The sequence below is a fragment of the Micrasema longulum genome, unplaced genomic scaffold (genome assembly GCF_059751315.1).
Source record: "Micrasema longulum isolate JH-2025_06_02 unplaced genomic scaffold, ASM5975131v1 h1tg000059l, whole genome shotgun sequence".
Lineage (NCBI taxonomy): Eukaryota > Metazoa > Arthropoda > Insecta > Trichoptera > Brachycentridae > Micrasema > Micrasema longulum.
The window spans coordinates 353,137-377,143 of NW_028277266.1; the positions used below are offsets into that span (position 1 = coordinate 353,137).

A 24,007-nucleotide genomic window follows, 5' to 3' on the forward strand; every position below is an offset into this window, starting at 1 on the left:
AGGAGGAGAGAGGAGATGTTTCTTTATATTTGTTCCCGGCCATTGAAATTTGTTCAGAAAATTATCACGAATCTTGACGTCACAAGGACAAACACGTTGCGTTTCTAGCAATGTATTTTATTTTTAAAAAAAAACATTTATAAATGAAAACATTTCTCCACAATATCCATATTGATTTTGAAAATACAATTAATTGTTCTAAATCCATTTCATATATTTTTATCGGTATTCGTAGTATGTGATATTTCCCCATTGTGACATCAAGATTCGTGACGATGTTCTATTTAAATTTAAATGGTCACAAAGTTCCAAATTAAACTGAATCGTTTTATATTAGGGTCGTGACCAATGCAATAACCGTTTCCGTGGGAATTTAAAATTATAAATGAAACAATATTAATTTTTCGCTACTAAGTACGATTTTTTTATTAATATTCGTCAGTATTTCATAGACCTTTATTAATTTAAAATTGTGAAAAAAAAGCTATATTTCCCTATTTTGAAAATCCCAACAAAACATCGAAGTGAGTTCAAGTCAGTGAATTTTTCTGAGATTTAGAACTCCGTACCCGCTAAATGTCAAAATACGCAAAACGTCAAAAAACATTGCTAACCCGGAAAACGAAATTCTTTCACAACAACGTAATAATGCTATAATTGATTGGTTATTTGTAAACAATAATAATATTTAATAACAATACATGTGCTAGCCAGGATTTGTAGACGGTACCCCCTGTTTCATGTACCAATAAGTAAAACATCGTATGTTAAAAATGCTTTTTTTCGTAGGACTTTTTCAATGTACAATACAAAATTTAAAAATATAGATTACACAAACATCACTCTGTCAGATTTAAAATTTACAATAAAAATGTATTATGTAACTTAGTAGACATTATAATAATAAATATGTACATCTCCCCTCCCCTCCTTATCCTCTCTTCAAGCATTTTTGTCCTTATCCCGCCCAATTTACAGTAACTTAATGTTCTTAAAATAAATATTTAAAAAATCTTTGATTATTGAGTACATGAAAATAACATTTTGATATGTATAAATTGTATGTATTTATTTGATATGTAATATATTTTCTTTACTAACTTTGTATACTATGTGGAAATCTGTTTTTAGTTCTGAGTTTATACACTATATCTGTTTGTTTACTAAAAATATGTACGTAGAACTGTTGATTTCCCAAATAAAATAAAATAAATAAATAAAATAATAAACATTTGTTCACACAAACTTATGATGTTTTAAAGTATATTATAATCATTTTTATTATTTTATTCATACATTTTCGGAAATCTTCACAACACAATTAAATGTTCTAATTTTTACCACATGTTAAGCTAGGGTTTCCTAGGACAGCGGTGCCCGTATTTTAACGGCCGTAGTGAACGTAGTGTAGTAAAGTAATAATTTGTTCATTTAAAGATGGTAAAAGCAATTCTGCACACTTGATGTTTTTATTTTATCTTCCTCAGTATTCAATAATTAAAAAATCGGGTGGTTTCAATTTAACAAAAAGTCAACATTTTAAAAATTACATGAAACTAATAACTTTATTTTAATTATAACAGGAACTTAAACAAATAAAATAACTTGTTCTAAAATAAATTATATACATTTGCTAATATCCTTTATGTCCTCTGAATCTCATGCGATTGTCCAGCTGAAAACATAAATTATAACATTAGGTAATTAATATTTATAAATAAATATGAATAATTAACAGAATACTAAAAAATATATATGGTGGCTCGGTGCAGCAATCAAAATATTTCAAAAGTAAACTTCCTTATTTATTGTGATTCATTATAAATATGTTTTATTTATGTATTATTAATTATGAATTATATATTTTTGGATTTCAGCTGAAGGACTCTGAATAAGACAAAGGTCTCGTGGCATTATTTCATATCTATTGAACACGCAAATTTAACAGCAAAATAGTTGTAAGTGAATAAATTAACAAATAAATAATAATGTAAATTACAAACATTATTTTAAGGTGATTCTAAACAAAAATACAAAAAATAACTTATCTTATTTTTTGTTTTGTACACCATTTTGTGAAACGGACCTAAATTATATTGTAATGGTATTTGTTACAATCAATATAGTGCATAGTTTCTGCAAACCAAGTATTGTAAAATTTCCATTGAAAATATATGTAAAAAGAGCATATTTCAATAAAAAATTATAAAAGCGCCATCTATGAATAATTAGTTTCATATTTTCATTTAGAATCACCTTAAACCAAACTATGCTTTTCAATATTCAAATCCAGCTAGTTAATATTTTAGAAATTTTATTAAATTAAATATTATTTACATGTATCTCAATTTTTTAAATAAAATTTGAAGAGCAATTCTTTATATCCAATTTCCCGCTGCACTGAACTTCCTCATTGTAAGAGGGTGAATGTATGCTGTGTATTGGAGTACGAGTCTACGCATTGGGATGTTTTTTGTTGGTGTATATTACAAAATATAGTGAATAAATTAGTGGACTTTTAAGACATTTGTTTAGACCTTTTATGAATAGATTTATAGACATATATTTTTTTTGTATTTGGCCTACTAGAGTATTCTAATTGTGTCTTATCATATATGGATATTGATATTCTTTATATGATATATTATAAACATTTTCTTTGTACTTGTATTTAATTATGATAATTTTAGATGTACTTTTGTCAAATTATTATTTGGCTTATATTATTACAATTTATATTTTTTATTCATTAAGTTGGTAATGAATAAAAAAAGCTCTTAAATATTAGATTTGCTGCGCAGTAATATTTCTTATAAAGGAAATACCTACAAATTTCATGTTTTTAACAATTTGTTTAGGCAGCTTAAATTTTGAATTAGCGTCTTGGCACCGCACGGGCCATTTGATTCATAATAAACTAATTGTTCTCCTATATAAAAGGTGAACGCATCGAAATCTAAGTTAGATGAATCAGACAACCAAACGACATCTACGCCCTGTTTGTTACTATTTTACTTCTAAATTTGCGAGAAAAATAAATAAAATTTTAAGCAAGTGCTTTTTCTACATTTCGACATACATGACTGCAAAGTTCCAGTACCACAAAGACAATACAACATTGAAAATAATCATTATTATCCGTTGCGACAAGAATACTTACTAAAGATCTTTTGCACTCAAAAAAAGTTCTCCGAAGCGCTCGACATTCCTGTGAAACACTGCCATCATCTATATTGAGGCATTCACGTGGAGTTCTTTTAAACTAAAACAAAAGGAAACATATATTTTTAGTGAATAAAGACTCTATAAATTACAATACTGATGAACAATTTAAATAAAAAGAGTCTAAATAATTCTTTTTGGAAACTGGAGAAGTATAAAAGTTTACAAGTATTTTCTGGCATTTCCTAGTAGTTGTAAAAATTAGACCATAATGGAGATCTCGCGAAGACAAAAGAAGTAGAGGGAGACCCCCCCACACGATGGTCAGATGATATAAAGAGAATTGCCGGTGACTGGATACAGAAAGCGGAAGACAGGGAAGTATGGGGAGTCTTATGAACATAAGATAATACTGCTGAACAGCAGTAGACGGAAATGGCTATGTGATGATGATGCAAATAATTTGACAGAATCTCACCCCCATCAATAAGAGCTCGCTCCTTTACTTCACAAAAATCAACAGATAGAAGAATTGAAGTAAGGTCAGTAGGCAAATTTTATAACTTATGATTGAAAACCATAATACAATATTTAAAAAATGTAAAAAATAAAATAGTGTGAGCCAGGATTTTCTCCTGGGAGGGGGTGGTTTTATTTTATTTTTCATACAACAGAACATACCAAACATAACACTTCACCATTCTCTGCCCAAGTTTCAAATTCTATTTTTTAATTTTTTTTTAGGAAAATAAATATTTGCGTTCTTATGATTTACCCAAATATTTAATTTTGAGGGCCATTTTCAACGAGTTGTAAATAACTCACTATTAGAAAATGGGAATCAAGTTGGGGTAGAGTGGGATTCGAACCACAGACCTTTGGTCCGTGAGTCCGAGACACTAGCCACAGGACAACAACCCAATTTATCATTGCAGGATATTTATTTATATATGTTTTATTTTTTTACACCCTACGGGCTTTTATATTTATTAGCAATATATTCAAGTGCAGCAGTGTAATCGAGCTTTACTGACAGAATGCATTAAGTCATTAAAACAAGTTCCGAGATAATCGCATTTAAAGCTATTTTGATTCTTTCAACGCATTATTTTTCCCACAATTATCTTTTATTTTGATTTTTTTTAAAGCTTTGAAAGAGTAATCTTTATTCTAGGCATAGCATAAAATTAGAAATCAACTCTTGCACCTATATTTTAAAAATATAAAAACTGTTGACTTAATGCATTTTGTCGGTATAGCCTCGATATATAAATATACACACATAAATACACAAGCATGCATATATATATATACACACACATACACATATATATATATATATTATTATAGAGATACATAATAAAAAAAATAAACATTTAGTAAATAAAGAATAATATCAGAAAATTTTAAACAGACTATTCTTAATTCTATTTTAGAGCCTTAAGAGCTTTTTACCAAGAATAAAACCTTTTTTTATAGCAAGATTTCATGAGTTTTAAAGTAAAAATAATTATTATAATTTATAATTACCGTCTTACAACATTCTGACTCCAGTAAACACATTTTAAGATCTGCGCGTACACCAGCACAAACCGTTTTATCACTGAGAGTTTGTTCTTCTTCCGAATATTTCATCATTTTTGCAGATTTCTGTCAAAAATTACTTACCTCAAATGAATTATATTTTGACAAGGACTGAAATAAAATTTGGAGGTTAGAAATTTCATAACACTTAAATATTTAATCAAAAAGCAAAACAATGCGTTTGCAGTAAGTTACGTAGTAAAAAAATAAACCATGTATAAGCTAATTAATATTTAGTAAATCGTTATTGTACCTTAGAATAAAAAGTCGCTATTGACAACAGCCGACAGAAGCATCAAGAAGTTAATGTTTTGATTTTTGCTTGACATTGACAATTTCAATTTGACGTAAGGCATAAAGCATAACCTCAAAATATATGAGGAATAAATTCGCTTTTCAGTGCGCCGGTTTTGATAACGAAATTTAATAATAACTAATAACTTACTTAACCGTGGTTTAAATCACTTGATTTAGAGTTAAAAACCGTAAATTAATAATTCTACATATATATCAGTTCAATACACTGTAGAATTTATATATTACTTTGAATGTATAAACTAAAAATGATGTTGCGAATACCATTAAGAAGGTTCAGTACAAAGTATCTTGTGGATCAAATCAAGTTTCAATCATCAACAAGTAACGCAGAATGGCAACAGCCGCAAGGTACGGATACAGGAATTTCAGTATACAATTGTGTAGCGAAGAAAAGGGTGCCTCTGATATTAAACGAAAACCTAGCAACTTGGTATTCCTGTGGCCCTACAGTATATGACTCTGCCCACATTGGACACGCCAGTTGTTACGTTAAACTCGATATAATACAAAGAATCTTGAAGCATTACTTTCAAATAAATCTTATCACATCCATGGGAATCACTGACATTGATGACAAAATCATTTTGCGCAGTCAGAAATCCAAAAAGAAACCTGAACAAATAGCGCAAGAATACGAATTAGAGTTTTGGAAGAACATGACCGAGCTAGGAGTCATGAAACCGTGTATGATAACGAGGGTATCCGAACACATCTCTACAATAAAAGATTTCATAGCACAACTTGCCAGAAAGAATCTCACTTATGTCGGGCAAGATAAATCAGTTTATTTTGATACAGAAGCGTACGGTAGTTATGGAAAATTACAGAAAGCCCAGGAAAACCAGACTGACGAAGATCCAGTTAACAAGAAATCTTCTGCAGACTTTGCGTTGTGGAAAGCCAATAAACCCGATGAACCATTCTGGCCATCTCAATGGGGAAACGGCCGACCAGGCTGGCACATAGAGTGCTCCGCCATGGTCAGTTCGTTGTTTGGCAAGACTGTAGATTTTCACGCTGGAGGAGTAGACTTGCAGTTCCCGCATCATGAAAATGAGGAAGCGCAATCCTGCGCTTATCACGAGAACAAACAATGGGTCAATTATTGGCTGCATCCCGGACACCTACACATCTCGGGAGATGTGAAAATGTCAAAATCTGCAAATAATAGCATTAAAATCGATAAATTCTTCAAGTCCTTCGATGCATCAACATTCAGAATGGCCTGCATTCTCTCACATTACAGGAACCCGATGGAGTACTCCATCCCGATGATGAAAAATGCTAAGGCTGTTGTATTGAAGTTTAAATATTTCCTCGAAAGTTGTTCCAATTACTTGAATAACCAATCAAGTAGCGGTGTTATAGATGAAGTGGCATTACTTTCAGAACTTGAAGAATCCAAGAAGACAATTAAATTGGCGCTTAGGGATGACTTTGATACTGCTAAATGCGTAACATCACTTATAAATCTCTCTTCTAAAACTACAAACATGTTTATAGCTACCCCTTTGCCTAACTCTAACCCTGAGACATTTAAACCGATAACAATATATCTTGTCTCTCAGCATATAAAAGATACGCTTAACTGCTTCGGTCTAAATGTAGATAAAATACAAGTTACAGAGTGCAGTGTGGATTCAGAAATAATAGATGCTTTCGTTAAGTTCAGACAGGCAATACGAACAAAAGCCTTACAGACGGATGAAACTGAGTTTATTCAAGAATGTGATAAGGTCCGAGATACGCTTAGGGTTTATATCACAATTAATGACAAAGCAAAGGGGGAGACTCCGTCTTGGGTATTTACCAAATGAATTTCTATACTAAAAAAAGACAATTTTCCTATTATCATTACTATTAACATTTTACAATAGAGATGAAAAACACTTCAGTGAAGGGAATATAGAAGTCTAGGCATTTACAGGGCTTATGATCCGTCATTGGCTGGTTTAATTGGCCACTTTGTACACTGTAACATTCATCATTCTGCCTATATTTGAACATCTATATTCCTCCAATCACATCTTGCTGGAGGATGTGATTCTATAAAATGCTGCGAAAGCCTAGTTGCATTCCATCGGCAACACTACTGACTAGTCCAACTCATTAGCGTCCACGTCGCCAACCCTAGGCAACGAGATCACACTCATAACGGTGTGATCACAGCAGATATCGAGAGGATGAAAGGCGAGTTGTTGGCGCCTCAAAACCAAAACCAACCAGCTAAAGGAAGGTAACCCCGACAGAAAATCCACCAGAGAAGGCAACGGGAAACCACTCTGGTCATCTTTTCCCAGGAATCACTACGGCGAGTACATCAATAAGCAGTCGTCCTGGCTGCGAAATATAAAATTAGCGCAGGACAGATACATATGCTTTCGCTGTAGTGATCGGCAACGTCGGGGGGACCCGGCAAGGCACTAGAAGAAGAAAAATTCCTTAAATTCTTCCATATATTGATGTTCGTGAAGTTAAAGAGCTGAAACCGTTATTAACACGGGTGAGGGTGATTGAATTACTAGGCAATGCCTGAAAATATTTTTCATTTTTTGTAGTTTTTCTTGGGACAGGTGGATTTATCACCTGATCAATATAGGTTTCAGCTCTTTTACTTCACTAGCATCAACAGATAGAAGAATTGAAGGAATACAGATGTTCTAATGTAGACAGAATGGCAGATGTTCTAATGTAGACAGAATGGCAAATGTTACACAGTGTGTAAAATGGCCACTTAAACCAACCAATGATAGATCATAAGCCCTGTAGATACCTAGACTTCTATATTCCCTCTCTAAAGTTTTCTTCTCCTCTGATGTAACATGTTAACATTAACAGCTCCCTTGGGTGTTGAATCCAGTCTTTGTCTACACAAATTTGGAAAAACTTAAAACATTGTTGATATCGTTATGTTAATAAATATGTTGGTATTTTAAAATCATTGTGTTTTTATTTAATTTATATGCTTAATTAAGTTCTGTCCAAACCCCCATTTTGAATTAAAATATTATTTTTAGAAATCTGGTAGAATTTTGATAAAATCTAAATCAAATTCATATGAAATTTATTTGATTTAAATTAATTTTACTATGCATCACATGAACCTCTAAATAAAAAATAAATTACTGCCCCCAAGGAACATCTCAGAAACTAACAAAACTTCATTTATTATATCATTTTAATTTATTAAAGATACAAACCAGTAAAAAAATAGTTATCAATAGAATTAAAGCTTTATAAATATGTTCTATTATAGAAGAACAAATAATATATTTTTTAGTACAACTATTTTTAATATGCTTAAATAATAGGTATTATTGTCAATTCCACTATGTTCAACCAATTTAAAAACACCACCCACATCAATGATTATATTATGGAATAATTAGTGTTAGTATTTTTCCTACTCTATTTGGCGGGTAGTGCAATACCCATACAGTCATATAGGTACACAGTTAGTAAAAATAAAAAAACATTTTGTGTATATTTAAAATTTTTACCCAAACCTGAATTTCAAATAGTAGAAAATTATATTTCTTTTTGTATATCGTTGTTACACCTGGGATTTTTGGAGAGGTTAAGTGACATTTGAATTACTTTAAGGAGATAATTTAAACAATACACATTTTGATGGTGGATTTTTTTATTGATAACAAAAGGAAAATGTGTCATTTTATTATGAACAAATATTTCAGTTAATTTTGTTTTATTGAGGAAGTTGAGTAATCTTAATAAGAAATTAAAAGTACTTTTAAAAAGAAAATGCCGGAGCAACGATGATTTAAGGAACTTGTTTAGAAAGTAAAAATCAATGAAAAACAAATTACATCTCTATACATGAGTTTTTTAAACTCTGTTATAGAGGTAGAAACGTTATTATTAATTATGTATCTATATACCTACCCTTTGTAATTTTATTCTTATTTTTTAAAACAATTTTAATCGATAAATAAAAAAATTAAAAAAACTCAGATAGCATTAACAAATTCAAAAGCCAACGATCTGTCTGAGATATACCTAATACACGCTAAAATTATTCTGTTAGACAGATTTGGAGATGGATATCGTCATCCCCAAATAATATCATGCTTTCCTATAAAACTAAGTTAACAGATAACAAAAAATAAATCGAAATCTGGCTGAAGCAAATTAACATATATAAGTAGAAGAAATGAAAAATAAAAATTAGCTGTGTAATTTTAAAATCCGTGTCTTTCTTGTCAAACCCATGCCTTTATGGGTGCTTTATGGCAGCCATAAGGAGATAGCAGTTTTTGAAAATAGATGACTCATTTGAGTGACATGTGAACAATGTAAATTAAATTTTGAACGCTGAGGAGGAGGAGGACTCTTAAATTAATTGTATACATTTTTTTTCCTATACTAAGGATAATAATAATTTGAAAAAAGAATTTCAAATAGTAATAAATCTAAGAACGAATGTAAAATAATATGAATTAAGACAAAAGACGTACTTATGGATAATTAATTATAACACTTCTATAAAGGTTTCAGTTCTTTTACTTCACAAAACTCAACAGATGGAAGAATTGAAGAAATGCGGATGTTCAAACATAAGAAGATTGGCAACCACAGTCAACTATCCAACTCGATCCTCACACAAAAGTTAAAGCAGTCTGAAGGAACATACCTATTTCAGTAAATGTAAAGCTTTATGTACATAACAAAAAAGGCGAAAATCAGCAACTCATTTGAAAATAAAAATCGCAGGTCATAAGCTCTGTAAATGACTTGATTTATATATTATCCATTTTCGAATAAATTCTGAATCTTTCTTGAAATATCTATCAATCTTTATAAATTTCATACGCCCGAGGGTTAAAATAAATGCAGCACTGGACATAATTTGCAAGTGAACAGCCATGAAGTACTAAGAAATTTAATAAAATTGTCAATGGTTTAACATAAGTCTATGGTCCGTGTATTTTTATCTATGACGCATCTGACATTTTGACGTGTGCGAGGTGAAGTTTGTTTTTTTAAGGAATTTTCATGTGTTATGGACAACGTGTGTGAGGTGCCGAAGATTGAACAATAAAAACATTTTAACATGTGAGTGATGAGTTGTACGGAAAATGAAAGCGGACCTCTTGTTAAGTATATTCTACCGGCGGTATTCGGCGGGCTGACTTTGTTGCTGGCTAAGCGGTGGGCCAATATACAGGCGCCTCATATATCAACAACCGGAGTATCAAGAAGGCGTCGCATCGTTAAAGACCCTCTTGTGAAGCGACCTATAATTCTCAGCAGTTCCAAAGTAATGACACAAACGTCGAATTCCAAAAGGGTGGAATCGACTGTCAGAAAGGTGAGAATATTTTTTAATCTACCAGTTTTGCGCAGCGAATTTAGTCACACACCGAATTTCGGATTGTTATTTTGTCAGTTAGTAGAGAGAACAGTAGCACACCCAGAATATTTTTCGGAGGCTCTCAAATTTTGAAAATATTTACGTGGGTGCCTATTAAAAATATAGTAAACAGTCTTTTAATATATATATTTTTATTTTATTTAAGTTTAATGTTGTTCACATAGTGCTATATCAGTATAATTACAGTGTTATTACAAAAAACATAAACCTAACGCAGCACCAGTTACATACACAACACAATATATAATACAATTTCTGACAGCACAACAAATTGTGACAAGAATGTGTTTAACACATGATTCTACTTGTGTGAAATATGGTGTTAGTTTTGTATATTTTCAAAAATAGTCTAATTATTATTAATTATCAATTGAGACTAATGTTATTAATCGAAGCTAAATATAGTTTAAAAAGACTCAGTTTCCGTTTGTAGCGGAGAGCTGAGTCATTAAATATATTTAGATCAACACTCTGATTGCTGCGACTAATAACCTAGCTGAGCTCCTGAACTGTAATGATACACGAAGAGAGACTGTTCGATTCATTACAGGGTCGATCAAGCGGGCTTAAGTTATTTAATGGTGGTATCTAGCTCCTTTTGTTTTTTTATGTCCAACTTTTACGATTTTTTTTATTATTTGTTAATGTAATATTTCTAGAGTTATTTTGTATATTCTGATTATGCTTTATTTTATTATTGTTATCTTCGGTGAAAATGTCAATGGAATATAACCTAAAGATAAATATATTCGATAAAACCTTGCACATAACAAAAGCAAGGTACAAATAATTTGCAACTACAAAAAAAAATTATTTATATCAAGATCGCACATCTTCTCAAATTTGGCAAAATTAATTATCGCTCTTCCCAATAGAGAATTCTGAGCTGCTCTGGTGTTGAATTTGTCGTTGCTCAGTAACGAAGTATGTCTTGTTCGACGAAGGGGAATATTAAATTAAATGATTTTTTCGTGATATTTCAAATTAAAATTAATTTCGTTCCTATTACTGCTTTGTTTTTTTTTCTTTTACGTAATGGGAATATTAAAATATTCACATAAATAATTACGAAATCTGTTTAAAATTGTACCAATGTACAATTTTTTTTTCTGAATAAAATTGATTTTTAAACTTAATATATTTTTTTTTGATATCCTCAGACTTCTACACCGTTTCCGCCAGTCGAGGAGGATTCGGCTGCCATGGCGCAAGGGGGCCGTCGCCCGCCGCGCCCTCCGCGCCCCTCGCCGCCGGCGCCTTCCCCCGCGCCCCCGGCTCCCGCCCCGGTGGCGGCCGCGCCGCCTGCGCCGCCCGCTGACGTGCCCCCCGGCCCGCGCCACATCCCCTTCCCGAGCATCCCGGCGGACGGGGACCTCCTGTTTGAGCTGATGGTGTTTGTGTTCACAGCGCTGGCAGCCGGCAGCCAGTTCCTGAACCTCTATAGGACTGTGTGGTGGCTGCCGCACTCCTACACTAGTCAAACTATGGTAAAATATTAATACTGTGATTGGTAGACAGATTTATTTCATAGTCCATAGTTTTATGGTTGCATATGACAGAGAAAGGTCCCCATAAACAGAATCCAACTTGCATTGAATGCGCCATCTGTCGATAGGCGCATTTATTATCAGCCCACCCAGTATCTTAAGCAATGCCTCTAGTAATAATCGAGTTATTTGTCTAACAAGATTTTCAGTTTTGTGATCCATATAAATGACTAAATTTTCAGAATTTCTACTTGATAGACCAACACTTGGTTTTTTTCATCTTGGTAGTGTTGAGTCGGAGACTTCTATTCTGCCTCATCACAGCGGCTGCGGAAGCTGTTACTCCAACCAAATTCTATCCCCTCATCTTAGACTTATTGAGGTATACATTTGTTGATTTATTTATTCACTTAAAGACAGTTTACTACACATTATTTAAGACATACGAGGTGTATTCAGTCTCTTATGTTCCGGAGCTAGGATCTGCCTTCTGCCCTTTGCCCCATAATTACCCCGCAGTATAAAAGATTAATGAAGATACAAAATTTCTAATAACATTACAACCATATTAGTACATACACAGTGGCGTGCGTTCCATAAAGGCATATAAGCAGTGCCTACCCTACTAGAATTTCATTAAAAAATAATATCAAAAATATTAGTAACTATTTTTAAAATTTGAAAAACGCGCCAGAGATAATTCGGTTAAGTAATATATTGTACCGATCAACGCGGCGCTATCGGCCTGGGTCGGGAGAAGCACGAACTACAAATGCCTTTTTCTTCCATATGAACATAACGCGATGCGGAAACAATATGTGTATGTGTGGGTTTTATTTCAGTTGTAATTACGTGTGTATGTGTAAGCTAGTAGGCAGTGCTTTTTAAACGTTGGTAGGTACATTGTTTTAGAAAGAACAAACGAACACGTTACTGACATCTAGCGTTTTTTTCAATTATTATTTAAAAAATCAGTCATGATCAGAGTCAGAAAAGACAGTCATAAATAACCTCAAATTGGTTTCTGTTATAAAATTATACAATCGAGAGTATTTTTGTTTCGCGTTCATTTAAAAAAAAAAAAAAAAAAGGTAATTTTTTGGAACTTATTGATTTGCTAGCTAAATATGTCGGTATCTTGGAAAATCACTTGCAATTATCTAGTAGTGCATTTACGAGAATATCAAATAGAGCCCAAAATGATTTAATTTCGAGTGTAGCAACTGTAATAATTGAAAATATAAAAATATTCAAAAGAAGGATTTCGTAGCAATATATTATATAAATTATATTAAAAATAAGAAATATATCATATAAATTTAGCATTTATCTGGATATTTGATGTAGCCTAGGTAATTTCAATATTAACTGCCTACAGCATAGTAATTTAAACTAATATGACTAGTGAAGGAAACTGTTTGGTAAGATTGATTAGGTACTTATACTATCTAAAACATACTTTTTTTCTACTGCCTACCCTAGTTGAAAACTCTGTGCACGCGACTGTACATACACAACATGTTTTTTATAATCAGTTCTGAAAGGGAAAAATCGCAAAGTTAGCACTTTTAATATTAATAAATACTTTCTCTTTGCAGGTTCAATTTGTTTTGTTCATTTGTGGGAATATTGGGATGGTGTACCCTGAATTTAATACTTACTCATTCTGTATTAAGCATCTTTTACCTGTGTTATCCGTAAGTATATTTGGAAACAGTTACTTTTAAGATATATATTTTTAAAAATATCTTCCATTTATTATATAAAAGATAATTTAAATAAGTTATCCTTACACTGTATAATGTTTACCAGTCTGAAGATGCTCATTAAAAGGTGAAAGTGCTAATTGGTAAAAAAAATAAGTGGAAGTGTACCAAATAATTTTAGTTAGTATTTACATAAAAGTTATTACATCATATCAGATTAAGCTATCTTTCAACGATTATGTGTGTGTCACTATTCCCAGGGCCAGTGTGTACCTGCTCCTGTTTGGGTGCCGCCTGTCTCCGCTACTGCAGCTTCAGGGGGGACTCCAGGCCCCTCCACACTACTGCGCTGCCGCAGCCCCTGCCGTGCGCCACGAGGTGGACCTCCTCAAGGCGGACTTCAACTCTCGCCTGAAGCAGGTCATCTTCAGCTCTGTGATTGGGGCCTACTACTCTTGCTACGTGCCGTGGTGCTTTGCGCAGGTAATTATAACGGCTGCCTTGTATGTGAAATAATTTAATCTGAGGAATCTCTTTGAAACAATAAAGGTTTCTGCTCTTTTGCTTCACTAAATCGATAGGTGAAAGAACTGAAGAAATATGAATGTTCGAAAATAGGCAAAATGGTGAACACAGCAACACGGCCACTTAAACTAGCCAATGACAGGTCATAATGGCTGTAAATGCCTAGACTTCCATATTTCCTTCTCTGTTGTAATTTGTTAATTATTCTCATTTAGTCGATCCGCCAGCATGTTACACAGTATGCCTCGACTTTCGCACATAATGAGTTCCTGAAAATGTGTGCAAATTTTAAATATTTAAAAGTCAATAGATGTAAAAAATCATCAAAAATTGTATATTAAAATATTTATTTATTAATAACTCACTAAAATTATTCAATTTATTAATGTACATAATTAAGTTAATGAGGCATGTTTAAGTACTTTTTTAGGTTGTTTCTTGTGATTTAAAAAAAATAATTATGTACATAGTTACATAAATGATACATGTTTTTTTTCTATTATAATCTACTTTTATATATTAAGTTACTGTTATAACTGTAACTCTCATAAATTATTTTTTTTAATTTCTGCAAAAACTGTTTGTTGCATTGGCCGCGCCCTTTTTTACATCACGATTCGGTTGAATTTTGAACTTTAAATGGAACATTTTCACATATCTTGGACTGTTGGACTTGCTTCACACCACTCCTGCTGCAATCAAATCAACTATCCTATTCATCGAATGGCCATCCTCTCAATTCTCCCCTTTTAATATGTTTCTCATCTTCACTTTATTTCCTTTTTCTTTTTTTAGAATTAATTTCATGTGTAATAGTGTAATAGTTATGATTTTATTTTGTGTCATTTTCTATAATGCTTTATCTACTTTTGACTGGATACTGCTAGAGCCCTCAGGGCGTTTATTAAATGAAGAAATATCTTGACATCACAATTGTTAACACCAAACATGTCGCGTTTTTGTAAAGAGATATTTTTTAATTATTTCTTTTTAAAAATTATGAATGAAAACATTTCTCCACAACATCCATATTGATTTTGAAAATACAATTAATTTTTCTAAATCTTTTTCACATATTTTTATCGGTATTCCTAGTATGTGATATTTCCCTATTGTCATTGGTTTGCCGGTATACACCTTTTCCTTTAAAATCCCTGATAGAAAAAAATCAGGGATGGTCAAATCACAGGATCATGGGGGCCAGTCTGTATCACAACCTTTTGACATTATTTAGCCGGGAAAAGTTTTTCCGAAAATGTTTCTAAATCCATATCGCATGTTTATAATCGGTATTCATAGTATGTAATATTTCCCTATTGTGTAATTGTAAACCATCAGATAGTCGCAAGTTGGAGATTCATTTAAGACCACCTTTGTAGCAAGTAAGGGTACAACAGCAGCTAAAGACAGATCACAAGATGCCTAGACTTGCCGGTGCCCATGTTCCCATCTCATCTCCATCTCTATGACCAATCGAAAGATGTTTGTTTTCAGCCATTTTTATACTTTGACGTTTACCGAGTCATCCGTCACCTGGCGCTCGTTTGGCTCGGCCTGTTTACGCAGCACGCATCGCATTGCTTGTCAGCGCGGTACTGCGATCAGCTTCACAGGGCTGCCCTTCACCTCGGCAAGTAAGTCGAAATGCAAACTTTTGTAATATCCCCCATTTTCGGAGCCACTCCAGAGGGTTTGATTTTTTCCAATCCCAGACAATTTTTCCAAAAATCATTAGCTATTTTCCAACAAAACAGTTTACATTTGATTTTTTATCCGAGTTAATTTATTTATTAAAAAAATAAACAAATATTAGCGTTCTTATCATTTACCCAAATGTTTCAATTTTGGTGGCCATTTTCAACGACTTGTAAATAACTCACTATTAGAAAATGGAAATCAAGTTGAGGTATAGTGGGGTTCGAACCTCGGATCTTTGCTAGGTGAGTCCGCAACACTAACCACGGGACCCCAACCCGATTCAACTATTAACTTTTAGTTAAGAACAAAAAAGTATTCAACATAAATACCTCGATGCTGATGCATATTGAGCTTTTCTGGGTTTTAGAACTTCAATAGACATTCAAAATATTATCTCGATAAAAAATGTTTAGTAATGAGAAACTTCCGTTGTTTTTTTTTATTTACTAAGCCAAAAATATTTATTTTTATGTCATTATCAGCGCCATGATTTTTTTAATGTTTTGTAATTTTGAAATAACTCCGCTAGTGACGTCACAATTTCCAAAAATGGACCTTAAGACCTTCATTTGTGTCAGCCTGCGTTTCCGCAGCATACATCATGTTGAGTCTCAGATATGTCCTGTATATTCTGACCTCGCTATCAATACACATATACTTATTCCTCCATATTACATTTCTCAAACACCCCGACACAGTTGATGCTTCGTTGACCTGTTCTTAGACTTCGGTGTACAAATCGCCATGACTTGAGAGTTCTACTCCCAGGCAGCTGAAACTCATTTTCAAACTGATATTGACATGTTTAGCCTTTGCGATACTAGATTGAACTTATACAGCACTCTTTGTAGGTCACCTTCAGATTCAGGTATTGTACATAAAGTCAAGTAAATAAATAAGTGAAGCCTCCTATATTGCGTTGTGAATAACTTAGGTCTTTGTTCAGGTGGGTGAAGGGCGGCTCTACCGTGATGCAGAATGGAGACAAGGGGTGGTGCCAGCGCACTCTCTGGACAGCCGGGGCGTCCGTGAGACACGGCCGCTCGCTGTACACGGCCAAGGGCTGTATGACTGCGGCCGAGCCGGGGAATGACATGCACGCCAGATTCTATGTGAGTACCAGATCCGTATTCAGGTTAGGTAGGAGTGACACTACTGCGCTCCAGAGTAGAGATAAGATGCATCGCACTAAATTAGTTTGCAGGCCTTGTGGCATGGAATGCTTAATGATTATGCATATTAAATTTGATGCTTTTGCCAATCCTCATTATGTTATATGATATCGATTTGCGGGTGCGGATTATAAAGATTTATACGGTAGATTTAAAATATTTATTCCTAGAAGTTACACACTATATCACCATATAATTTATCAAAAGGAATTCACAATAAAGTCCAAACTGACCAAAGGCCCTGCGTGCAAACGAGACGAAAGATCGAGAAGAAATGCAGCGAGCGATGTCCTTTCAAGTGTCATATAGAACCTTGTATAGAGAGTGAAGTTAGGTTCGTATCAGGTTTGCCAACTGAAAAGGCGTTCCAACCTGATAATATTTATTCAAGTACTTCACTCTACGCTACAATGTACTCTTTATTGATGTATTTTTGTTTTAGGAGTGTTGATTGACATGCTCCACCCCTGACTTATTTTGTAGTGGATGAGAAAAAAGTTATGTACTTTATTTTTTGACGTAGTCCCCCTGGACTTGTATGCACTTCTTCCAGCGGTGCAACATTTCTATAGCTTCCAGGTAGAACATTTGTCCGGCCTCTGCCACTGGGAATCAAACCCGGAGCCTTCCGTGCGTGAGCCAAGCCTCTTAGCCATTACATCACAGACAATACCTAATATTAAAAAAAAGAGTCCTCTATATCAGGGGTGGCCACATTATTTAGACCCAAGATCTACTTTTTACTGTCTGGAATCCGTGCGATCTACTAATTATTGAATCAGAGTTTTATTATAAACTTTGCCATACATTTAATTAAAAATATTTTTTTATTGGCATGCAATACAATCAAACAAATGATATTTTGCTAGGGTAGCAATGTCAGGTTTGTAGCTGGATATTGCCAACCTCAAAGAATCCAACATGTGAGCATATGTCAAGCGAGAACAGTGCTTACGTTTTGATTGTTTTAAGTATGAACATGCCAATTCACATAAATATGAGTAAATATCATATCAGTATTTCTTTTCTTATCTCTCAATATAATTCTTAAACTCTTCTCTACGTATAAAATGTTATTTTTTTTCATATTTATGTGCATATTTCGTTAATATTTTTGGTTACCTATGTGTATTTACTCGTTACTATTGTTATAGTTATGCATTAATTTAATTTAAGCATAATTTTATCATTTTTATTATGTATTTATAAATGTATTTTTTTTCTTCATATTTATGTTCAATGTATGTGTTAAAGACTCAGAGTAATAATGCGCCAAGCTACCTCGCATTTCTACTCTGAGGTTAAAGGCAATTTATGCCGTTTATGTAAAAATAAATAAATAAATACGCAGGACAAAAATACGAGTGCAATCATTCAGCACAATTTTAAAATTCAGATATTCCTCTTAGGAAACCAATGTCCAGATAGAGCCAGACCTTGCTTTCAGAAATATATTGCACCGCAGAGTAAGAACTTCATTTTCTAGTGAAATACGGTTAGTTTGAAGCATCTTTGCAAATTTGTGAGACATTTCGTGTCATTATTGAATGGATAACTGATGGATTCGACTAACCGCTCAATTTCTTTGCCTTGTTGCGATCGACAGGCCTAAAAGCTACGATCAACCAGCTGACCACCGCTGCTCTATATTACCTAATAGTGCATAGAGCACAGTATTAGTACTATAACGTGTATGTTTATTACGTGTGTTTTACGACGGTATCTGATTCTAATAAAAACTATTTATTTTTCAGTCGTTATTTCACAACCCCTCCACCATCCTGTGCGTGCTGCTCTGCATCCAGATCTCGCTGGTTCTGCTGCAGTTGCTCCTGTTGTTCAACACTACGGAGTGGCACCACGTGCTGTCGCTAGCGCTGCTCCTGTTCTCCAACTACTACACCCTGTTCAAGCTGGTCAGGGACTACCTCGTGACCTGGAAGGTGTACCAAGCCGAGTTCACCATTCAGGACAGAGCGGCGACCGCTAACTGATACTCATTTTACGCGCACCTATTTATTCGTTATGTGATAGTGGACGTGTGAGCAGAGATACGATAAACTATATTCAAATTTGTCAGTGAAAGTTTTTGGTGGAAGTTCATTGTAATTTATTATACAAGTTAAAGACGAGTCAAACTTGATAACCAGTGACTGGTGTCATTGCTTTTGTAACATCTTCAAGACTGGTATCTTTACTGTTAAAATAAATCAATCTCTTTATATGCTAGTCCAGGGCTATGAAATTTTACAGTGAAAATCACATTTTTAAATTAATATTTACATAATTTTTAGTTATGTATCAAAATGTCTTCTTATTATATATTATTATGCACTTATAATAAATTAACGTAATTATGCTGAAAGCAGCCAGCTATAGAAAAGTGAAACTGAGATAATAGCACTTTTGTGAAAAGAGTGAATAATCAAATCTACACAACAGTTGGAATGTTTTTAACTTTGGCAAATGTTAAATAATGCGTGCATTCGTTTTTTTATAATACAAAAAAGAGTTTAATAATACATATGGTCATATAATGATTTTAATGACAGCCAGATCTAATATTGATTGAAACCTCATATAAACTCTGAATGTACAATGTCACATTAATTTTTCTGACATTTTGACATCACAAAATTTTCAGAAGGTGATTATTACAGTTTTTTTTGTATAAAAGTGGCCTGGCTTTTTAAGCAGAATATAGAATTGACCTTCCTAAATTTGATAACACCAATATCGCATTTGTTTAATATTGAAGTATGGCTGCTTTCTGTATAACTACGTTCAAATGTATATTCCTTACAAAGGTTAATCATCGTAAGATGAGTAGAAAGGGGTAAAAAGGCATTATGGTCATACTCCTTGAAAAAAAAAATTCTGTCATGTTGCATATGTGCGTCCATACTGGTTTACCCCCGTGGAGCGGGGCTATAATATCACATGATATTTCGCTCTTATTTTTAAAAATAATGACTTCGTATTTTGCTATAACGGGCTTCAATTATACGATTATTTTTACAAATTGTGAAAAATAGGTTGTTAAACAGTATAAATGTGTTTTTTGGTCATTAAATACATGTACAGTCGAACTTGGTTATAACGATCACGGGAATAGTGAGATCTCTGATATAATGAGGAAATATTAGTTGACATTTTAGTTTGTGGTTTTCTCCATACATTTATTCACTTTAATAACGAGCTTCTTCTCGGACGTACCGAACAAAAATATTGTCAACAGTTGAGCAAAAACTCTTCAATCATTTAAAAAGATAATTTTCGGAATACGAACTTAAGTAATAAAATCCAAATGGGGGATTAACTTAGTACCGATGCCGCTGGGTCTTGGGATCGGTTTACATTTATGACACTACGTAAGTGTCTAAGTACCTAATTGGTGTTTTCCCTGACAACATTGACAAAGTATTACACATATCGTTGAAATTGCGTGTAAAAAATACAAGATTTGTGAACTAAGTAATCACAGGCTCGGCACCTCATTATAATTTACAACTTCTTTTGAAATTTATGAATGACATTCTTGTTTCGGGGGTTTTTACAATGTTTTTTATTTATGTTCTATAGCCGATGCATAATGAACATAACTAGTGGGTGATGTCAGATAAGTTAAACCTCGATGACTCGCCTACAATCTGTATTGAATGCCGCAGCGAGACTTATTTTCGGAATCTCTAAGTTCAGTCATATCACTCCAATACTTCGGGAACTACACTGGCTACGTTTTCCACAGAGGGTCGAATACAAACTCTGTTGGCTTATGTATAAGTCACTACACAACTCTGCTCCGGAATATCTAAGGGAACTATGCATTCCAGATGAACTAGCTGACAGGCGTCTCACGCTTAGATCAGCTACGTCTACGGCGAGAGGAAAAGTTATTATACCTCTACGCAAACAGCGCACTAAATTTAGTGAACGCGCATTTGCGGTCGCAGGCCCTATGGCATGGAATGCTCTCCCAGCAGAGGTGCGAGGCTGTGAAAGTGAAGTGATGTTTCGGAAAAAACTTAAAACCCACTTGTTCTCTAAATCATTTGAATAAATCCGTAGCATGTGACAGCAAAATAAATTGTTTTAATTAAATTACAAATTTAAAAGCTTCAATTAAATTAATTTAACAATAGAATCACTATGTAAAGCGCCCTTGAGGTATTTTTTTATATTTTTATATTTTTAAGTTTTTATTATTATTTATCATAATAATAATAATAAAAACCCTAACCCTTGAATTGTAAACATGACTACTAACAAGCAGAAATGTTTCAATTTGCGAAAAAGTGGCAGTTATTTGTAAAATAGAATGTGGCGTGAAATATGTTGAAGTATTAAAAAAGTTTTCTCTATCTTTATTACATTGTGAAAAAATACGAATGTTTATTTATCTAAATTTGAAATTTAGAAACTGGTATGTTTGTAAGCATTTATTATAATTTTCATTAGTGACAATATGCAATGGCGATTGGATTTAACAAACCTTTCTCTGGTATAACGAGTAATGTTTATAACGAGAAAATTCAGTCGGTCCCGTCTTCCTCGCATTAACCAAGTTCAACTGTATTTCAAAATATGTATGTCATATTTTGCTTAATGTAACATGATGTCAAAGCACTGCCTTTAGAGAGATTTTTCAGAGTCTTTTATGAGCTAATGGCAATTTTATACCCCTTAAAAATATCACTAATCGAGTTGCCACATGTAATTTGGTTTGTTCCGGCGAATCCGGGCAGATTAGATAGGGCTATCTACTCTCGGATCCGCCTACATGCGTTGATATGTTCAAACAGTGTTTTAAACATGCCAAAATAGTTGTAAAATATAACCTGACCACTAAAACAAAAGTCTATATTATGAAATATTTGTTTCTAAGCAGTTTGCATTGTCTCTCTCTATTCACACTTCCATAGGTATAATATACGTTATTATTTCTACTAATGTGGAATTTACTTATAGTAATTAAATAAAAAAAACTTTTATAAACTTGAGTTTTATTTACAAAAATTCATACATATATTTTTATAACATTCAAAGTATACTTAATTCAAACATGAAATGGAATTTTGCTAATTTTATACTATAAACACCTCTACATACATAAAATATGTACTAACATTGTTGCATACAATATACATATATTTTTATTTTAATTAAAAAAGAAATCTTTGTATTCTTCATTCGTAAATTTTGGGGCCTCGCGGTGTAATGGTCAGCACATTAGCCTGCTATGCAAGAAGTCTCGGGTTCAATTCCCGACATGGTCGATATGAAATATTTATTTAAAAGGGTGTTTTCACACTAGAATATTTCATAGTCTCTGGACTGGTACCTGAAGCGTAAGACTGATCATCTTACCTTCATGTAACAAAAATGATCAAGATCCGCTGCGATTGGTGTACCAATGCAGTGCCCTATGCAGAATGATGATGATGATGAAATTTTGGGGATGGCCTCAAAATTTAAATAACTCACTATTAGAAAACGGAAATCAAGTGAGGGGTAGAGTGGGGTTTACAATGTAGACATAATTTTTTTCTGACTCTTAAGACAACCATTTTGTTTATATTCTAGATGGTAATGATGGTAAAAAGGGTTATTTCCTCACAATTGCCATATTTTTGTTATTTGCATGCTGACAGTTGTAAAGAATCATTCACCGACTAATGTTTTGTTTTGTATGTGTTTCAATGAGGAAGTTCAGGGTTTTTTTATTATAACTTTATCTGTTAATTGACTATTAAACTAGGCCAAAAAATTTTTTTTACAATTTTTAAATATGTATCGTATTATCAGCGCTATGATTTTTTTAAATTTTGTAATTCTGAAAAAACTCCGCGTGTGACATCAGAGGTTCTCTTCCGCTTATTCAATCAGTTCTACCCATTGGTCCATGGAAATCTTCTATAACTCTCTAATCATTGGTTGATTCATATGAACCAGTGACGTCATTCAATATTTACATACAATATTTTTCATTATTTTTTTCAAGCATTTTCAAGAAACTTTGCTTTACAATTTAGTGTTCTAATTTTTACCGGGCGCAAGAAAACATTAATTGTACCCAATTTCCCGTAGGGGTGAAGTTCCTTATTGCTTGTAATGAATTATTGTTCTCAAATATATAAAGTAATATAAACTTAACTACTACATTTTTATAAAAGTTATACATACATATCGACGTTGGAGAAATGAAAAAGTTCCTAAGCGACATGTAGCCAGCTTTACAGAAGAGCCAATGAAAGGTTTTTAAAAAAATATTTTTTTTATTGAAGTATGTGGGAATTACGCGAAATAATAGGTATATATGAGATTTTTTTACTAATTAAAAGAAATACAAAAAACTTTAATCGACTATTCTGTAAAGCTGCTACATGTCGCTTAGGAACTTTTTCCTTTACACCGTCAATATTATAGACAGTAAATCTTTTGTGCTCACAGGTAAAGCCAAATATCGTCAGGTTTCTGGAACAAGTAGTTAACTACAAATTTTATAAAAATGAGATTTCTTCGTAATTGGCATCAAATAATTGCTCAAAAAGTTGAAAAATATATTTCGTATTTTATAAATACAAAAAAGAATATTTTATAATATTCAACTTGCTGTTTTATTTAATTTGTTGATTTGGGATGAGCTTTTAACTTTAAAAGTGCAATATCTCACAAATGTTAGTTATCAACTCCAGAAACCCGATGAATTATGTACATATGTGTAAGTTTGATTAAAATATTTAAAACAATAATCAACAGAAATATTATATAAAACATTTATGTACATCAATAATTTATAGACAACATTATATAATATAATAGACTAAACATGCAATAATTGGTTTACTTAACAAATGACTAGAGATCTATCGGTACATTTTTAGTTTATATGTACTTTATACTATATTTGTGCCAGTACTATATTTGCAAATCTGCATTTTTACCAGTTAAGAAATATGCTAC

General features: G+C 32.9%; 3 protein-coding genes across 4 annotated transcripts; 2 read left to right on the forward strand and 1 right to left on the reverse strand.

Moving 5' to 3' along the window:
• Positions 1 to 1,430: 1,430 nt before the first annotated feature.
• On the reverse strand, positions 1,431 to 8,728 carry LOC148285101 (cytochrome c oxidase assembly factor 5). Of its 2 annotated transcripts, none has more exons than XM_088230104.1 (4): positions 8,571 to 8,728; positions 4,693 to 4,857; positions 3,161 to 3,262; positions 1,431 to 1,675 (listed from the first exon to the last, which is right to left on the reverse strand). In XM_088230104.1, exons 2-4 carry the CDS (start codon positions 4,798 to 4,800, stop codon positions 1,634 to 1,636), a joined length of 252 nt encoding a protein of 83 aa, XP_088086230.1. In that variant the 5' UTR covers positions 4,801 to 4,857; positions 8,571 to 8,728; the 3' UTR covers positions 1,431 to 1,633. The 2 variants fall into 2 exon arrangements, with proteins under 2 accessions (XP_088086230.1, XP_088086223.1); XM_088230097.1 differs by lacking the exon at positions 8,571 to 8,728 and adding an exon at positions 5,000 to 5,093.
• CysRS-m (cysteine--tRNA ligase-like protein, mitochondrial) lies at positions 5,295 to 8,002 on the forward strand. The gene has a single exon (XM_088230087.1). The coding sequence runs from the start codon at positions 5,295 to 5,297 to the stop codon at positions 6,879 to 6,881; it is 1,587 nt and encodes a 528-aa protein (XP_088086213.1). The 3' UTR covers positions 6,882 to 8,002.
• A 1,295-nt stretch (positions 8,729 to 10,023) lies between the features above and the next one.
• Positions 10,024 to 22,039, forward strand: LOC148285103 (transmembrane protein 39A). The gene is made up of 8 exons (XM_088230120.1): positions 10,024 to 10,393; positions 11,617 to 11,943; positions 12,186 to 12,325; positions 13,542 to 13,640; positions 13,910 to 14,132; positions 15,669 to 15,808; positions 16,819 to 16,984; positions 18,799 to 22,039. Exons 1-8 carry the CDS (start codon positions 10,145 to 10,147, stop codon positions 19,036 to 19,038), a joined length of 1,584 nt encoding a protein of 527 aa, XP_088086246.1. The 5' UTR covers positions 10,024 to 10,144; the 3' UTR covers positions 19,039 to 22,039.
• The last annotated feature ends 1,968 nt before the right edge of the window (positions 22,040 to 24,007 follow it).